The 20,049-nt window shown below is 42.3% G+C and overlaps 1 protein-coding gene across 2 annotated transcripts in view; it reads right to left on the bottom strand.

Moving 5' to 3' along the window:
* Window positions 1–338: 338 nt before the first annotated feature.
* The window catches only part of LOC104669317 (ribose-5-phosphate isomerase), a 56,043-nt gene continuing 36,332 nt past the window's right edge, over window positions 339–20,049 (bottom strand). The window contains exons 4-9 of one of the 2 annotated variants that reach the window (XM_030920592.1): window positions 19,509–19,568; window positions 17,286–17,350; window positions 16,163–16,231; window positions 15,240–15,381; window positions 13,840–13,939; window positions 339–1,302 (exon numbers count right to left, since the gene is read on the bottom strand). In XM_030920592.1, coding sequence (XP_030776452.1) covers window positions 1,205–1,302; window positions 13,840–13,939; window positions 15,240–15,381; window positions 16,163–16,231; window positions 17,286–17,350; window positions 19,509–19,568 — 534 coding nt within the window. In that variant the 3' untranslated portion in view covers window positions 339–1,204. Of the gene's footprint in view, window positions 1,303–1,389; window positions 1,931–13,839; window positions 13,940–15,239; window positions 15,382–16,162; window positions 16,232–17,285; window positions 17,351–19,508; window positions 19,569–20,049 lie in introns of those variants that run through there. The other variant, XM_030920590.1, reaches the window with a different exon arrangement.

Genomic DNA, 20,049 nt, shown 5'->3' with positions numbered 1-20,049 from the left:
ATCAGCTTCCATGACTAAAGAAGGCTTGACTAATATAAAATGTGGAGATAATTTGTGACTTTTGTTCATCTGTGTTACCCTTCATGTACGACGAAAATTAATACCTTACCTGACAAAAGGCTACAGCGTATTTCCTTAGATAACTGACCTATCTGGAAGACAGCTCTCCCAGAAATAATGAAAGTAGTTACCTATTCTTTGGTTCAAGATTTCTTGAGTGAATTCTACCCCTTATCACAGATCTGATGTACGCTGAGTGGGCAAAACTGATTCCCCTCCCATCTTGGCTTTCCTTCTGTGGCCATTTAAATTTAAATTCTACAATAAAGACAAAAGAGTCAAAATGGCACCACACTGTTTTATTTAAACCTGCAGACAATATAAAGAGGTAAGGACTTCTGACGCCAAACCATGCAAGTAATAACAAAAGAACAGAAAAAAATATTAACAACAAAAATAAAATCATTAAAAACAAAAAAAGTACTTCACATTTCACAGCAGTGCTTTGGCAGTACTGGCAAACATTTCTGGTCAACTGCTTCCAACAGCAGGGATATGAAGAAACCCCCAGATCTTAGCAAAAGTATAACCACATTTTCTCCCTGATAGCTTACATTCCAAGTCATTCCATACCATACGGCTCCACTCCACAGTTTTACAAACCTGATCTTAAGATGTAACTAGGTATTATGTGTGCTCACAATGAAAACTAACTAAAAACAAAACAGAGGGTAGCAGACAAGTAAACAAAGTTTCCAGTAAGGCATCAGGAGATCACTGCTGGCTGGGCCCCTCACTTTACCAGCTTAAAGAAGTTTTGATTTTTATTTCTCAGCAAACCCAATATTCAGAAGCTTTACCAGCAGACTCAAGTCAAAGGTTTTAAATACAGTTCAGCTCTCCCTTTTTTTTTTTTTTTTGGTAAATATTTCATATAAAACATGAAATCAAGATCTACTTTATTTAAAAAAACTGAATATTTCAATAGTAAAAATATATGTTTATATTTCTCTTTTTAAAAAGACATTTAATAACAATACTTCATAAGACCGATTTAACTCCCCTTCCCACTCTCCCTCCCCACCCCCCGGCCACCAGTTGTCCACCCTGGCAGAGATACATTAAGGCAAAGGCTCCTGGAGAGGTACGTTCACCTTGGCTGTGGGCTGGAGACTCAAGGTGAACACACTCTGCTCCTTGCGGGTCAACAGAAAGGCTTCTCCCTCATGTTCACTGAGCCGTCCTGCATCCCAAAGTAGACTCTCTCAGCCATGTTGATGAATAGGCCTGTGTCCACCACACCTGCAGGACAAAGGACAGAAAGAAACATTAATGTTTCAGTCTCCCAAAGCAAAATCAAAGACTGCAGGGTCACTAGAAGCAACTGTCATACACAGCATTGGATGAATGACAAATCTAAAGCCTTTCTCTCCCACACAGCAGTGAAAAGCCATTCTGATTATCTTCATTTCTTCTTGCCACCTCTTTCTCCCCTCCCACTTTGGCCTTTTTTCTGTACCCAAACATGCTAAGCTTTGTCCTGCCCTGAGGCCTTTTTCATGCTGTTCCCTCTGCCTGGGCCAGTCATTGTCAAGCACTTCAAGGGGCTGGCTGGTCTCTGTCCTTCGGACATATCAGATGGCAAGTCATCCTCTAGAGACCCTCCATGACTACTCCAACCAAGGAGCCCCACTACCAGTTATTTTCAATCACACCACCAGCCTTGAAAGATTTCCTCGGAATGGGAGGAAATATTGGCAAAGCACATACCTGACAAAGGACTCATATCAAAAATATAAACAATTTATAAATCATCAAGAAAAAGACAGAATCCCCATAGAAAAATGGGCAAAAGACTGAACAAGTACCTCATAAAAGAAGCTATCCAAAATGGCCAATAAACATTTTAAAAGATGCTCAAATTCATTCACTGAAAGGAAATACAAATTAATATTACAAGACATCACTACACACACACTGGAGTGAGCGTAATGAAATTTTGCTGGGATGCAAAGACACTCATACACATTGATGGTGAAAGGTGAGCTGGCAAAAGCACTTTGGAAATGTTGTGAATACATCTTCCAAAGCTGAACGTATTCATACCTAACCACTCAGCAATTCTACTCCTAGGTATACCACTGTTAGGCATACATATGGTCATCAAAAGACATGTGTAAGATGTTCATAGTGGCGCTTTTCCTGTTAGCTAAAAACTGATAATACCTAAATGTCCATCAAGAGTAGAATAGAGGCTGGGTACGGTGGCTCATGCCTATAATCCCAGCACTTTGGGAATGGAGCTCAGGAGTTCAGTGGAGCTCCAGATGGAGCTGATGGAGCCCAGGAGTTTGAGACCAGTCTGGGCAACATAACATAGAGATGGCAGCTCTACAAAAAAACACAAAAATTAGCCAAACATGCCGGCACATGCCTGTAGTCCCAGCTACTCAGGAGGCTAAGGTGGGAGGATCGTCTGAGCCCAGGAGCAGAGGGTGCAGTGAGCCATGATTATGACACTATACTCCAGCCTGGGTGACAGAGCAAGATCCCGTCTCCAAAAAAATAAAGAGAAAAAACTAAAAGAGTAGAATAGATATAAACTTTTTTCACACACATACAGATGATGGAATATGATTCAGCAGTGAAAATTAACAACTACACACAACCTTTACCAAGAATATTTACATATACACACACATACTTCAATGATATAACACTTGAACTGTAAGAGAAAAGGTATAATGAACCAGGTATGCATGGAAACAGACACCTGCACACACTGCTGGTAGAAGAGTAAGTGAATACAAGCTACAGACAGCAATGAGGTACCATCTAACAAAAATCACAGACACATTAATCCTTTCATCCTGTGATTCCCTGCTAGCAAAAATCTGCAAACATAAATGATCACTAGTGGTGATCCAGTTAAGTAATAATGTTACATAGCTAAAGTGGAATACATTCAGTTATTCAGAAAAAAAGAAAAAGGAACAAGGAAGCTCTTTTATAAGCCAATGTGTAATAATCTCCAAGATAGGCAAAGCAGGAAACAGAACATGTATAAAGCAGGCTATCACTAGTGTAAAAAGGGGTGGGGCGGGAGGAGTTTCAATTTGCGTGTTTATGAAAGTCTATCTCAAAGGCCACCCAATTTTGGTAACACTGGCTGCCTCCAGGTAGGGTAACTAGTTGGTTGGAAAAGTGGCAAAGAGGACTTGACATTCTTTAACTCATAATTTTAAACCTTTTTTTTTTTTTTTTTGAGACGGAGTCTCGCTATCACCCAGGCTGGAGTGCAGTGGCCAGATCTCAGCTCACTGCAAGCTCCGCCTCCCAGGTTCACGCCATTCTCCTGCCTCAGCCTCCCAAGTAGCTGGGACTACAGGCGCCCGCCACCTCGCCCGGCTAGTTTTTTGTATTTTTTAGTAGAGACGGGGTTTCACCGTGTTAGCCAGGATGGTCTCGATCTCCTGACCTCGTGATCCACCCGTCTCAGCCTCCCAAAGTGCTGGGATTACAGGTTTGAGCCACCGCGCCCAGCCCAACTCATAATTTTAACACAGAGTACTTTTTTATTTTATTTTATTTTTTTTTGAGGCGGAGTCTTGCTCTGTCGCCCGGACTGGAGTGCAGTGGCCGGATCTCAGCTCACTGCAAGCTCCGCCTCCCGGGTTTACGCCATTCTCCTGGCTCAGCCTCCCGAGTAGCTGGGACTACAGGCGCCGCCACCTCGCCCGGCTAGTTTTGTATTTTTAGTAGAGACGGGGTTTCACCGTGTTAGCCAGGATGGTCTCGATCTCCTGACCTCGTGATCCGCCCGTCTTGGCCTCCCAAAGTGCTGGGATTACAGGCTTGAGCCACCGCGCCCGGCCCAATTTTAAACTACACAAATTCAAAATGATAAACACAATGAAAGCTTGCAGGAAAATGGCGGACAGGAGACAGGACTAATGTGCAGCGCCCACTTGTACAGACAAAACAGTGCGTGGGGATGCACATTGTGAACTTGTGCTCCAAGAACTGCCATAGGAACATACCAGGAAAACCAAAAGAATTCACAGACCCTTTGAAAGAAGTGGCTTGCTGCTGTAAACTCCACAAGACAGCCAAAAAACTGTGAGTTCCCGAAGTGTGAGAGGGGGAAAAGTCAGCTTCTGAACATACATCCCCACTGGGGAACCTGAAAAATCCAGATCACAGAAGACGGATTTAACCTTACCTAGAGCTGAAATGGATTTAGAGAGCTGAGCAAGCTATAAAAGTAGAAACAGCAGCAGGAAGAGCCCTGTAGACACTCCCAGTTCCCAGCTTGAGCCCAGAGAAGCCATCCCTGGCTTTATCTCACAGGGATCCTTGGGGAAGAAAACACAGCCAGCGGAACTGGGGAGGGGCCACAGGGTGAAGGAAGCTTCTAGCTGAACTTTGTAATAATTTCAACTGAGCACAAATTTTCCTGAGAAGAATCCGGTAGGGGACAAATGGGAAGTGCAGATATAAATGAAGAAGCCACAGCCGAAGGTGCAGGCAGGCAGGGAGGGACGAGGCCTGAGAGGCCTGCTTGCTTTCTCAGTAGGGAGGCCTGTAGCCTGGGCAAGATCTCAGCCCTGCTCACCATGGTGGGGCATGGCAGGAGTTAAACTGGCCTTGCTGGCTGTGTGACAGCTGGGTAGGGTCTGTCACTGCTGGCTTTCTCCTACTTCCCTGGCAGCCTGTACGACACAGAAGAGGCAGCCATAATCCCCCTGGGAACATAACTCCATTGACCTGAGAACTACCCTCCAACCCCCTCCCCAGTGGCCACAGCAAGCTCTGCCCAAGGGAAGTCTGACTCAGACCCACCTAACTCTGCCCTAACCTGATGGTTTTTCTCTACCTGCCGTGGTAGCCAAAGACAAAAGACATAAACTCTTGGGAGTTCTATGGCCCTGCCCATTACCTAAGAAACCAAAATACTTATCCTGGCCAACACAGACAAGCTTGTATCCCCACTGTACTACTGCAGCTGATGCTTTCTTGAAAGCACCATCTCCTGGCTGAAGGCCAACCAACTCAAGCCACTACAGAAACTCGTAACAGAACAACCCTGCTCCAAAAAGGGGAAAACAACAGGTAATTCCACTGCCTGAGGTAATTCCACTGCCTGCAACATCCTGGCTAACCAGAGATCCTGAGTCTGTCCACATGACTTCACTGCTAGCATAAACCAGCATTCAAGAAAATCAGTGTACTAAACAAAAATACAACCAGGGACTCCCACAGAGTCCACTTCACTCTCCTGCTACCTCCACCAAAGCAGGTGCTGGTATCCACAGCTCAGAGACCTAAAGACATATCATATCACAGGACTTTCTGCAGACATTCACCAGTACCAGCCTGGAGCCTGGTAGCCCCACTGGGTGGCTACACCCAGAAGGGCACAACCACTGCAGTCCAGCTCTCAAGAATCCTTATCCTTAGGGGAAGACGAAGAGCACCCCATCAAGGGATCACTCCATTGGACAAAAGAATCTGAACAGTAGCCCTTGGGTTCTAGATCTTTCCAGTGAAACAGTCTACTCAAATGAGAAGGAACTAGAAGACAAATTCTGGTAATATGACAAAACAAGGTTCTATAGCACCTCCAAAAGATCACACTAGCTCTCCAGCAACAGATCCAAACCAAGAAGAAATCTCTAAATTGCCAGATAAAGAATTCAGAAGGTTATTAAGCTACTCAAGGAGGTACCAGAGAAAGGTGAAAACCAACTTAAAGAAAATTTTAAAAGACTCCAGAGAAACAGATGTCATAAAGAAAAGACAATCAAACTTCTGGAAATGAAAGACACACTTGAGAAATGCAAAATACACTAGGAAACTTCAACAACAGACTAGAATAGGTAGAAAAAAAGAACTTCAGAGCTCGAAGACAAGGTTTTCAAATTAACGTAATCCAAGAAAGACAAAGAAAAAAAATCAAAAAAATGAACAAAGCCTCCAAGAAATTTGGGATTATGTTAAACAACCAAACATAAGAATAACTGATGTTCCTGAGGAAGGAGAGAAATCAAAAAGTTTGGAAAGCTTATTTGAGGGAATAACTGAGGAAAACTTTCCTGGTGTTGCTAGAAATCTAGATATCCAAATAAAAAAGCTTGAAGAACACTCAGGAAATTCATTGCAAAAAGATCACCACCTAGGCATATAGTCATCGGGTCATCTAAAGTAAGACGAAGGAAAGAATCTTGAAAGCTGTCAGGCAAAAGCATTAGGTAACCTATAAAAGAAAGCCTATCAAATTAACAGCAGATTTCTCAGCAGAAGCCCTACAAGCCAGAAGGGATTGGGGTCTTATCTTTAGCCTCCTTAAACTAATTATCAGCCAATATCCAGCAAAACTACACTTCATAAATGAAGGAGAGATAGTCATTTTCAGACAAACAAATGCTGAGAGAATTCACCACTACCAAGTTAGCCCTACAAGAAATGCTAAAATGAGTTCTAAAGCTTGATACAAAACTCACAATAACCCTAAATAGAACCTCCTTAAAGCATAAATCTCACAGGGCCTATGAAACAATATCAAAGTGCAAAAAAAACAAGGTATCCAGGAGACAACTACCATGATGAATAAAACAGTACCTCACATCTCAGTATTAACACTGAATGTAAACTGCCTAAATGCTCTACTTAAAAGGTACACAATGGGCCGGGCTCAGTGGGAGGCCAAGGCAGGTGGATCACCTGAGGTCAGGAGTTTGAGACCAGCCTGGCCAACATGGTGAAACCCTGTCTCTACTAAAAATACAAAAAAATTAGCCAGGCTTGGTGGTGGGCGCCTGTAATCCCAGCTACTCGGGAGAATGAGGCAGGAGAATCGCTTGAACCTGAGAGGCGAAGGTTGCAGTGAGCCAAGAATATGCCATTGCACTCCAGCCTGGGCAACAAGAGTGAAACTCCGCCTCAAAAAAATAAAAAGATACATAATGGCAGAATGCATAAAAATCTACCAACCAAGCATCTGTTGTCTTCAAGAGACTCACCTAACGCATAAGGATTCACATAAACTTATTGTAAAGGGGTGGGAAACGATATTCCATGCAAATAGAAACCAAAAGCAAGCAGGAGTAGCTATTCTTCTATCAGACAAAACAGACTTTAAAGCAACAAGTTAGAAAAAACAAAGAGGAACATTATATAACGATACAAAGATCAGTCCAACAGGAAAATACCACAATCCTAAATATATATGCACCTAACACTAGAGCTTGCAAATTTATAAAACTGTTACTACTAGACCTAAAAAATGAGATAGATGGCAATACAATAATAGTGGGGAACTTCAGTACTCCACTGACAGCACTAGACAGGTCATCAAGACAGTAAGTCAACAAAGAAATAATGGACTTAAACTATACCCTGGAGCAAATGGACTTAACAGATATCTACAGAATATTCCACCTAACAAGTACAGAATATATGTTCTTTTCATCAAGCATGGAACATTCTCCAACATGACAGGCTACAAAACACGTCTCAATAAATTTTTTAAAAATCTAAATTATATCAAGTATTCTCGCAGACCACAGTGGAATAAAACTGGAAATCAACTCCAAAAGGAACCCTCAAAACTAAAAAAATACATGGAAATTAAATAATCTGCTCCTGAATGATCTCTGGGTCAACAATGCAATCAAGATGGAAATTTAAAAATTATTTGAACTGAATAATAATATAGATACAACCTATCAAAACCTCTGGGATACAGCAAAAGCAGTGCTAAGAGGAAAGCTCATAGCCTTAAATGCCTAAACCAAAAACTCTGAAAGAGTACAAATAGATAATCTGAGGTCACACTTCAAGGAACTAGAGAAACAAAAACAGACCACACTCAAACCCAGCAGAAGAAAAGAAATAACTAAGAGCAGAACTAAAGGAAATTGAAACAAAAAATACAAAAAAGATAAATGAAACAAAAAGCTGGTTCTTTGAAAAGATAACATTGATAGACCAATAGTGAGAATAACCAAGAAAAGAAGAGAGAAGATCCAAATAAGCTCAATTACAAATGAAATGGGAGATATTACAACCAATACCACAGAAATACAAAAGATCATTCAAGGCTACTATGAACACCTGTATGTGCATGAACTAGAAAATCTGGAAATATACAAGCCTCTTAGATTAAAGCAGGAAGAAACAGAAACTATGAACAAATCAATAACAAGCAGCGACACTGAAACAGTAATTTTAAAAACTGCCAACAAAAAAACAGTCCAGAACCAAATGGATTCACAGCTGAATTCTATCAGACATTCAAAGAATTGGTAGCAATCCTATTGAAACTATTCCAAAAGATGGAAAAAAAAAAAAAAAGGGAATCCTCTCTAAATCATTCTATGAAGCCAGTATTACCCTAATACCAAAACCAGGAAAGATCATAACAAAAAAAGAAAACTACAGACCAATATCCCTGATGGACATAGATGCAAAAATTCTCAACAGAATACTAGCTAACCAAATCCAACAGCATATCAAAAAGATAATACACCATAATCGAGTGGGTTTCATACAAGGGATGCAGGGATGGTTTAACATATGCAAGTCAACAAATGTGATAGAACACATAAACAATTAAAAACAAAAATCATATGATCATCTCAATAGATGCAGAAAAAGCATCTGTCAAAATCTAGCATCCCTTTATTTTTAAAACCCTCAGCAAAATCAACATAGAGGGGACATACCTAAAGGCAATAAAAGCCACCTATGACAAACCTACAGCCAGTATTATACTGAAAGGGAAAAAGTTGAAAGCATTCCCCCTGAGAACTGGAACAAGACAAGGATATCCACTTTCACCACTTCTATTCAACACACTACTGAAGTCCTAGCCAGAGCAATCAGACAAGATGAAGAAAGGGCATCCAAATCAGTAAAAGAGGAAGTCAAAAGGTTGCTCTTCATTAATAAGATCATATATACCTAGAAAACCCTCAGGACTCATCCAAAAAGCTCTTAGATCTGATAAATGAATTCAGTAAAGTTTCAGGATACAAAATCAATGTGCACAAATCAGTGGCACTGCTATACACCAACAGCAACCAAGTAGAGAATCAAATCAAGAACTCAACCCCTTTTATGACAGCTGCAAAAAAAATAAAATACTTAGAAGTATACCCAATCAAGGAGGTGAAAGATCTCTACAAGGAAAACTACAAAACACTGCTGAAAAAAACCACAGACAACACAAACAAATGGGACACATCCCATGCTCATGGATGGGGAGAATCAATATTGTGAAAATGACCATATACTGCCAAAAGCAATCTACAAATTCAGTGCCACTCCCATCAAAACACCGCCATTATTCCGCACAGAACTAGAAAAAACAATCCTAAAATTCATATGGAAACAACAAAGAGCCCACATAGCCAAAGCAAGACTAAGCAAAAAGAACACATCTGGAGGCATTACATTACCTGACTTCAAACTACACTAGAAGGTCATAGTCACCAAACAGCATGGTACTGGTATAAAAACACGCATATAGACCAATGGAATAGAATAGAGAAGCCAGAAATAAAGTCACATACTTACAGCCAACTGATCTTCAACAAAGCAAACAAAAACATCAAGGGGGAAAGGACACCCTATTCAACAAATGGTGCTGGGATAAATGGCAAGCCACATGTAGAAGAATGAAACTGGATCCTCATCTCTTACACAAAAACTCAAATCAAGATGGATCAAAGACTTAAACTGAAGACTTGAAACTATAAAAACTCTAGAGGACAACACTGAAAAAACCCTTCTAGATACTGGCTTAGGCAAAGATTTCATGACGAAGAACCCAAAAGCAAATGGAACAAAAACAAAGATAAATAGGTGGGACTTAATTAAAATAGGAAGCTTCTGCACAGCAAAAGGAACAGTCAAGCAGAGTAAACAGACAATCCACAGAGTGGGAGAAAATTTCCACAATCTACACATCTGAAAAAGGACTAATATCTAGAATATATAGCAAGAAAAAAAATCCCATCAAAAAGTGGGCCAAGGACATGAACAGACAATTCTCAAAAGAAGACATACAAATGACCAACAAACATATGAAAAAATGCTCAACATTACTAATGATCAGGGAAATGCAAATCAAAACCACGATGTGATACCACCTTACTCCCGCAAGAATCAAAAAATAATAGATGTTGGCGTGGATGCAGTGAAAAGGGAATACTTCCACACTGCTGGTGGGAATGTAAACTAGTACAACCACTATGGAAAACAGTGTGAAGATTCCTTAAAAAACTCAAAAGTAGAACTACCATCTGATCCAGCAATTACACTAGTGGGTATCTACCCAGAGGAAAAGAAGTCATTATATGAAAAGGACATTTGTACACACATGTTGATAACAGCACAACTTGCAATTGCAACAATATGGAACCAGCCTAAATGTCTATCAACCAATGAGTGGATAAAGAAAATGTGATACACACACACACACACACACACACACACACACACACACACAGCATGGAATATTACTCAGCCATAAAAAGGAATGAAATAATGGCATTCACAGCAAGCTGGATGGAGTTGGAGACTATTATTCTAAGTGAAGTAACTCAGAGATGGAAACCCAAACATTGTATGTTCTTACTTAAAACTGGGAGCTTAAGCTATGAGGACACAAAGGTGTAAGAATGATACAACGGACTCTGGGGACTCAGGTGAAAGGGTGGGAGTGGGATGAGGGAGAAAAGACTACGCATTGGGTACAGTGTATGTTGCTCGGGTAATGGGTGCAACAAAATCTCAGAAATCACCACTAAAGAACTTATCCATGTAGCCAAACATCATGTTTCCCAACTACTGAAATAATTTTAAAAATTAAAAAAAAAAACTCCCAAAGACAGCTCCCAATAAACAAATACAATGGAGTAGTGATCCAGTGACGAAAAGCCAACAGACAGAGCAAAGAGGTGCTGAACACAAATAAAGGTCCCTGGCACCAAACTGTGCCTGTACAACTGGATCCTTCCAAAGATGAGCAAAGGAGCCACTCAAGACCCGTTCTTTTCAAAATGTCTGTAATATAAGAAGAAAGCTTCCACTGATCCAAAAGACAGTTAAACCAGGTTCAGAAAAGACTTTAAAGAAAGAGCAGAGATGAATGGGCAGGAGTCCAAGGTAAGACTTCAGAGCAACTTCTCTTTCAATTACTGAGATGCTGGGTGTGACTGACCTCCCCCAACTGCCCGATCGAATATAGTAGAAAGAGCAGAGGATGCTAAATGTGAACCCAGGGGAAAAAACTCCAGTAGCCCGGTCCTTTCATTCAGAGTCACTCTGTTCTGGGTGGAACACAACAAAACATTAAAGGGAGCTGTTCTCTAAGCATCCTCACATACTGCGTATGAATACACATGGTAACAGAGATAAACAGGGAAACTTGCCCTGCTTCTCTTCTCCTGATATTGGTCCAGCCGTGAATCTAATAGACTCAATCAGGAAAAGAAAAAATGAGAAAAGATACAGCAAACCACTCTGACTGTCCTGTAGATACTGCATTATATGATTTAATAGCTAGCCTCTTTTATCATTTTCCTCACTCTAAGTTCCTAACAAAACTCTGAACGTCTTTAGGATGCAATTTCTACACATTTTTGTTTGAAGAATCACACATGAGGGAAATTTCCTTACAAAGGACATCTCAGAATCTTAAGAAGCCAAGAAAGGTCTAACCAGGAGCAAGAGTTGACACCTAGTGGGCACTGCAAGAAATCCACCTATACGGCACCCACCTTGGTGAGCCCTTTCCTCCTGGGGCCTTGGGTTTGTCTGCATTATCACCAAGGGCAAGTTCTCCCACTTTACTAACAGTGATCTGCAAATCTCTTCCTCCTACCTTCTTGGCTGTTTAGTTCTTCCATTAAAAAGAGAACACTAACCAAGAAAATGAGTATAAGCCAACTCATCTTTTTGACTTAATGTGGTAAAAGACTGTCAATAAAAAACTAAAATAAAATAACAGACTAAAGTAGAATTAGCATCAGGCACAGCGGCTCACACCTGTGATCCTGGCACTTTGGGAGGCCAAGGCAGATACTGAGCCCAGTTCAAGACCAGCCTGGGCAACATTGTGAAATCCCGTTTCTATAAAAAATTCAAAACTTAGCCGGTCGTGGTGGTGTGTGTCTGTAGTCCCACCTACTGGGGACGCTGAAACGGGACAATTGTTTGAGCCCAGGTCAATGCTGCAGTAAGCCATGATCACACCACTGCACTCCTTTCTGGGTAACAAAGCGAGACCCTGTCTCAAAAAATAAATAAAGTAGAACTGGAAGAACTAGCTTTTCATTACACACCTTATATTCACACTATTTTAAATCCCAACTAGCACAGGTGTATCTTAGAATCTTAGTATATTTAATTAATAGTAACAATAGTACCTTTCTTTCAAGGAATTTATTCATTCAACAAACACTTTCCCTTCTGCAATGAGCACTGTTTTAACTCATTTAATCCACCCAATAACCTTATAAGGTAGGTACTAGAATTAACTAGCCCCTTCTACATAGGAAGAAACTCAGGCACAGAGATGTTAACTAACTGTTAAAGGTAACACGCCAGAGCACAGCTGGGTTAGGATCCTTATCCAGAATAGTCTGCTCCACTAAACTGGTCTGAAAGGTCCTGTCAGCCAGTTCCGGCCCAAGAAAATTCCATGATAGGGAATATTCCCTGTTAGCCTCTTAGTCTCGCAATATCCTAAGAAGCTGATACCTCTCAAGATTGCCTCTTCCTATTAATCCCCTTGTACGAGTCCTTGATACCTCCTCTAGCCTGGACTAGGGCTCCAGCCTCATAACTCATCTCTACACTGCCCACCCATCCTTCACGCAGGGCCCCATCCTGGCTCTTATTCCATCATTCCCTGGCACAGCTGCATTAGAGGCTCCCTAAGGCTCTAAATGTTCATTTCACACAGACTCTCCTCACCTGGTGCTTCAGCAAGTAAGCATTAAACATTTGGGGTCTAGTGGTAGACAACTTAGGGTGCCCATCCTGGTGCTGTCTTTGGGCAAACAGCTTAACCTTCCTCAGCCAGTGTCCTCCTCTATAACTACCTCATCAAAGTAGGAATCAAAGGAAACATTTTTAGACACTTAGCACCATGTCTAACTTATGTTATGCCAAGGCACGGGTGAAAAACCACCTCTACACCATAAAACATCCTTGCATTCTGCCAAAAAGAACCTTTTTGTGCACTCTAGACTCTTGGTATTCCTCTAATAGAATTTAGCACATTCTATCTTATTTGTAGGCATGGCTTCTACACATACACACAGATTTCCACAGGTTTACATCAATTCTCCTTAAGGACAGATTACAAGTCCTCCAAACTGAAGTATCCCCTGTAACACACAGCATAACATCTTGCCTTTGGCATGCATCCAATGAATGTGGATTAACTGAGTCATTTTCCCCCCTGCTTAAGAGAGTCCACAAAAAGAGGCTGCAGTCCAGCTCCTGGAAGGAAAGGTTCTACGCAGAGATGATGGCCTTATTTCAAGGCAAGTCCCCTCTGAACTTCCATCAGCTTCAGGACTATCCCAACTCAAACAGGCTGTGAAATGCACAAGCAACAAAGCTGCTAGGTAAGCACCAATTGTTGGGGGAGGGGAATACGGCAAAGGAGGTGAAGTTAAAAACCCAAATTTGGTATAAAGGGAATTCTTCTTTTCAACCAAGCCTTACAAAGCCCATGTCCATTGTGCCTTCCTTAGCCAGATGTAGGGGCCAGTTATGAAGGGCATGGGTGTGTACATGCCTGTTGAATGCCACTCATGTTACCTGGGATCATTTTGATAGCTGTATTCACTTCACTCCATTTGTGTACCCGGTCAAACTTCCAGTCCAAGATAAAATTCCCATTATCTGTCACCACAGGACCCTAGAAGATAATTTTCCACAATGACCAAGGATGCAGATACAGGTAGGCAGAGAAGGACAGGAAAATAGAGGGGACAACAAAAGACAAGTATGCATTTTAACCAGCTCCCACTTTATGCTTTCTTAGAAAGTGTGCTGTGAAGTGGTAATAAGCAGGAGCTTTGAAATCAGAAAGACTTCGATCGTAGTCTTTTTTTTCTTTTTTTTTTTTTTTGAGAGAGAGAGAATACAAGCCTCTTAACAAATGTATCAAGCTATTTTTACTCACATGAGCTCCCACTATGACTATGTGAACATGTCACAATTATCACCACATTCCTATCTGATTTCTGGTTCATTGTTCTTACTTCCTTTAGTCCAAAATTTATTGTTCTTATCTGCTTCCTTAAGTTACTACTGGGCTAATAAGAAAAAGGGCAAGAAACAGAGTCCGTCCAAAAGACAATAAGAACACTAGCAGCAACATGGCTTTCAAATAAGAACTCTGACAGGGTCAAGGTCGAACGACTTCTCCATTTCGTGCTGCATTTCTTTTATGCGCCGACAATATGAACGTCAGTCAGAGCACTGTACAACCACTAGGAATAGAACTACGGTTTTTTTTTAAAGTCACAGAAACACTGGGGACAAAGTATATTAAAATAAAAATGTATCAGGGTAGGGTGACAGATCTTTTCGCTATCCTCCAAACTGTTTATGTAGTTACACATTTAACTGTGGTTAGCTTCTGGATTGCTCTTTGCTTGCTTATTTAAGTACAAAAAGAGGGAAAAGTTCTGTGCAATCCACTTTAGAAGCTAAAGAGAAACATGAAAAATCTGGACCATCTGGAGTGTGTTCCTGGGGAAGAGTTCACACAACCCAGGAAATTCTACTTCTTGTCACATTTAACCACAGAATGAGAGGAAAGAAGAGGGAGAAAAGAAGTTACACCATGGAACCTAAAAAACTTTCTGCTTCTAACGGGTTCCCAAAGCCAGTGTTTCACAGCTGCCAATCAGGGTGTTCCAGGCCTCAGGCACAAAGGTCAGATCACCTGTGGGATGTCAGAACGTGAGGCACAGAGAATCATTCCCCTATCTACAAGGGAGATGCACTGTATTAAGTGTGGTCTTGTCTACAACAGTTTGAATGCAGAAACTAACAGGGCCAACTCTCTGAAAATAAACAAATACATCAATTAAAAATAAAAGCCAATTGCCTGGTGGAGGCACAGAGGACCTAACTGGAACAGAAGGGAGCACACCACACTGAAAACCTGAGTGCACCCAGGACACCCCCGGCCCAACCAGGCCACTCACAGCCTTGTTGATAGCCATTCGAAGTTCAACCACACCCCCAAACTTCTGGCTCACAGCTCGGCTCACTGGGACATAAGCCATTGGGATGACCTCGATGGGGATTCCCTTGTGCCACTGATCCCCGAGATTCTTCGAATCTTTCCTGCAAAGGAGGAATCAAAAAGTGCAATAAAAGTAAATAAGCTCAATAGTACAGGCAAACACCAAATTCAGGAATGGGGTTAATTAGATGGTAGGAAGGCAAGGAAAGTGATCAGAGGCAGTATACAGGGCTTCAAATGAATTAGCTGTTTCACTATATAGGAAAAGAGCTATTTGAAATATATATGACAAAAATGTTAAAATCTGATATTGCTGGCTTGTAGGTATGTAGGTGTTTAATATTTATGCTCATCCTGTGGCTATATTTCACAAGTAAATACACACATACACATATTTGAAATTAACATGCTCAGCACAGTGCTTTTGACCAGATTCCTTGAAGGAGCAGCTGAGAGCCTGGTCAAAGACTATCAATGACACCAGTCACCTGCGGCAAACCCTGACCTGAGAAGCAGCAGGCATGCTGAGTCACTGCCCGTGGGCAGGGCACACCCTGAGGCTCCTTGTGAGGATCCAGTGAGTGACATGACACATGAGAGCATGCTCTGCTAACAGGGTGAAAACTGTTTCCCCGTTCCACTGAACACGTGAAACAATGCTAGAGATCCTGGCTGCAGATAACAATGGTGTGATTAGCAACATCTACCTTCAGCCGAGAAGCAGAACATAAGGTCTCCTAGACACTGTACTAAGTCCTAGCAATCAGTCTCAGAAAGTCAGAGAGTCCCTGCAGCTCTCCATTTCCTCCTTCACAAAAATGAGGATGAGGCTTGGGGCTCTAATCTACCTCCTCAGTTGGCAGTTCAGACACCAGAAACTACCTGAAATCAGCGATCACGATGAAGCGACTAGCATAGCCAGCCACAATCTTCTCCTGGGTCAGGCAGCCTCTGCAGATAGGAAGGAAGCAAAGGAACACAGAAGTAAGACAAAAATCTCAGTTTGGGAACTAAGGTCACATACAGGAATCCCAAATCCACTCAATCCTGGCACTTAAAGAGAAACTTAACTTTTAATTTTTAAAGGGACATCCCCAGTCCCATCATGCTGCTCCTAGTGAATGGACTCTAGAAACATTACCCTGTGTCTCGAAGAAACCTAGAAAGCAGACAAGGTTCCCATTCAGGCCAGGCATAATTCCATCCAAATGCATCTGAGAGGAAGCACTGTGTACAGGGAGACGTCATCTGGATATGGCATGAATGGGAGGGTCTAGAAGCTGAGGGCATGCTTTGAACAACCTGCCCAATCGACTATTTGCCAATGAGGGTGATGAAGTGGAGACAGCCCAGAGCACTGAATCAGCAGATTTGGGTCCAGGTCTACCTCTACAGTTTAGCAGCTAAATTATCTCACATCTGCAGTTGACATGATTAAATAACACATAAGAAAATCTAATAAACAGTAAAGTGTGATTTTAAACAAATGCCGCATCACTCAATAGTCTGCTTGATTATAAGAGCCAGCAGAACAGGATTTCACCTTTTTCAACTCACCATTTCTACCACTCCCCAGATCAGCACTTAAGAAATACCCAATTTAAGTTTTCCAAAGGAACAAATAATATCCCTAACTGCTCACAGAGGTAAGCACAGCTTTAAAGCAAAAGTCACACACTGGTGCCCGCAGACCTAATAATCTAGCCCAATATTATTTTGATTTGGCCTTAAGTTTTTAAAGTCTGAATCAACAAAAGAACATAGATCCACAGGGAATCCATTATGATGAATGATCTCACTAAAGAGGCCCAGGTTCTTCGTCACTAAATTGCTGCTAATGACCAGAAATGCTGAGTTGGGTCCAAGGCCATATGCTATTAATATCCTAGGAGAAAGCCAAACTTGCATACGTCACAGTGGCAATTTGTTTATTCTGTATCCATCTTGCTTTGCTAAGGATTAACTGGCAGATACTCTTTAGCACAGAAGCCCCCACCATACTCACCCGCCGCCCTTGATGAGATTGAGATCAGCATCTACTTCATCAGCACCATCGATGGCAAGGTCGATCTGTATCGGGGGGAAAGTAAAGATACAAAAAACACTCGAGGGGAGGCTCTGTGCTAATTGCCTGAGCATGCAATAGCTCCTCAGATACTCAGCAGCCCTGTGAGCTAATTCCAGTACTCCCATTTAACAAATCAAGAAATTGAGCTACAAGAGATTAAGGCGCTCCACTAGGATCAAAGGGAAATAGCACAGGACTTGGGACTCTAACCGGGGTACAGTTCTTACCCACAAGACTATGTTCCCTTTTCTCATTGATGGGCTTCTCTGTGGACAAGTTGGCATTATTTAGAACATGTGTTCTCAGTGTGGGTGCTATCACCTCCCCCAGGAGGCAAAAATTGGTTTTTGGTGGGGGAATAAAAAATCTTAGACATTACAATGAATCTTGTCCAACCAAAGGGTCAATACAGTAATATCTGTGCCACTAAATTCCACTGGGGGTGGGAAAGTGCAAAAAACAAAAAAAAGGATTCAGAAGTCTCTGTACTGTGAGCAACCTCACAGGCAAGTTCAAGTGGACATGAAGATCAAATGAAGAGACACATAAGAAAGCTGACGTGTTCCCGAACTGGAAATTATCTGGGGCATTGCCACTAAGACCCCACTTGTCTGGGCTTGCCCGCTCCCTCTATTAGGAAGCTCTACCACAAGCCCCCAAAGCGGTTGAGGGGCAAATGGGTTCATCTAGCTTTCAAAAATCAAAATCAAGAAAGTTACACATTTCTCACCACTCACGGTATCCGCATGGACAACGTAGGAATCCCAAGTATATTTTTAAAGACAGCAAGCAGTATGCAGGGTACAAATTCTATTCATGGTGCAGTTACTAAGTTGCCTGGCATGGCTGGCATGGCACAGGTATAAAAAATACAGTTCCACATGGGTCATGCTTGCTTCCAGGCTTTTACAGATTCCAGCCTTTGTCTGAAGTTACAGTCAGCACTGCTCTCCGGAAGCCTGCATTAACTCGAGTCAGGCTGCACTGTGGCAATTCTCAGGGGTATGGAAAGTGGCAACCTTTTCTGTCTGGGCTCCAGGCCCACCTTTAGCCCAAACCACTCTCTTCACAGCTGCTGAACACATGATCAGCCTGTGCCCCTGGCTCTGCCCACAGAAATCTCCAAGTCCTTCCCATAGCTCTTACTAACCCCTGTGAGGCCCATGTGTATGACAGAAACATGGGCTACTAGATCACCACCAAGTCTCAATCCCCTGCCTGGTTTTCCAGGTGCCTTAAAACCACCCTACTTTTCCTATCCAGCTTTGCTTTCCCTCTCCCTACTATGCACCAACGCAGTACACTCACTCTGTCCTGTCACCCCAGCCAGTCTGAGTAGTGTCCATTTGCCTATGTGGAGCTGTTCCTGTGGTTCCCATCTACCACCCTCTGGAATGTTCTCTCCTGCCATTGCCACCTGGCCTTTACAGCCCAATTCAAACTCTACCTCTTCCCAAAAAACTCAAACTAGCATTAGTCTAGAATAGATGTGCCTGAGTTCAAATTCTGATTCTGCCACTTAAAAACTGTGGCATTAGCCATATGACTTACCCTCTCTGTGCCTTTTTCACATCTATAAAATGGGAAAATTATGGTATCCTATCTTCATGAATACTAGAGATGAAAGTTTAATACAGGTACAGCACTCAGCACAAAAGCTGGTACATAATAATGACTCAAAAAATGCCAGCTAGGGTGTGTGACGCTGCTCACCCTCATCAACGTCAGTCTCCCCTGGACTGCCCCATGTTAGTCTTTACCACAAAACTTAATTTTAATGTTTTCAAATGTCCATGGGTGCCTCAGATGATTCTTCCTTATTTCCACTTAGTGGCAAGCTCCATGAGCTGGCTCACTCTTATACCTCTGCGCAAAGACCTCAGGAAGCCCTGGATGCAGCCCTGGGCTTGCCCACTTCCCTTCACTACATTCTCACACTGAGCCCTCGAGGTTAAACCACAAGGAATGTGGTGGAAAGGAACCACCTTGGCACTTGTGACCTCAGCCAAAATTAATACTCAAGGTCCCAGGAGAAAACTTGGTACAACTAACTGACATCTTCCCTAGATTTGACAAGATATCTGGAGCCCACGAACAAGTGACAGCCACAAAAAAGTAGAGAGAAATACTCAGTGGTCTGCCTCTGAGTGACGATCTTACCTCTGGGTGTCGATCCAGGTCACTGAGGGTCAAGCCATACTGCAGGATGAGCTGGCGGGCCTGCGGGGGACAGGGAAGAGCAAACACGAACATTTACCTGAGTTCATGGCAAGGATTCTCAGAATTCTTCTGGATTTAAGTGTCCCAAGTCCTGCCGAAGCTCGCTCCCAAAGCCCAGCATGGCCCACCAAGAGGTACGAGATCTAGCCCCATGAATGGCAATACTAACTGCTGATCCAACCTGGGAACTGGACAAAGGCAAAGAGCGCAGCGAAGACCCTGTTCCAATGCGAAGCTAAGAGCTCCTCCTCAGCGCAGCAAAAGACCCTGTTCCAATGCGAAGCTAAGAGCTCCTCCTCAGCGCAGCAAAGACCCTGTTCCACTGCGAAGCTAAGAGCTCCTCCTCAGTGACTTGTGACGAAAGAGAATGCCATGGCATCCTAAAGCTTCTGGCAAAACAAGTGCGACAAAAAGTTCCTAACATAGAACCAAATCCTGTAACATTTTAGAAAAGCTTTTAAAACAATCCAATGGTATAAAA

The sequence above is a fragment of the Rhinopithecus roxellana genome, chromosome 17, assembly GCF_007565055.1.
Source record: "Rhinopithecus roxellana isolate Shanxi Qingling chromosome 17, ASM756505v1, whole genome shotgun sequence".
In the NCBI taxonomy this organism is placed as follows: Eukaryota; Metazoa; Chordata; class Mammalia; order Primates; family Cercopithecidae; genus Rhinopithecus; species Rhinopithecus roxellana.
The sequence above is the reverse complement of the archived record's forward strand: the minus strand, read 5'-3'. Positions and strand labels throughout refer to the sequence as shown.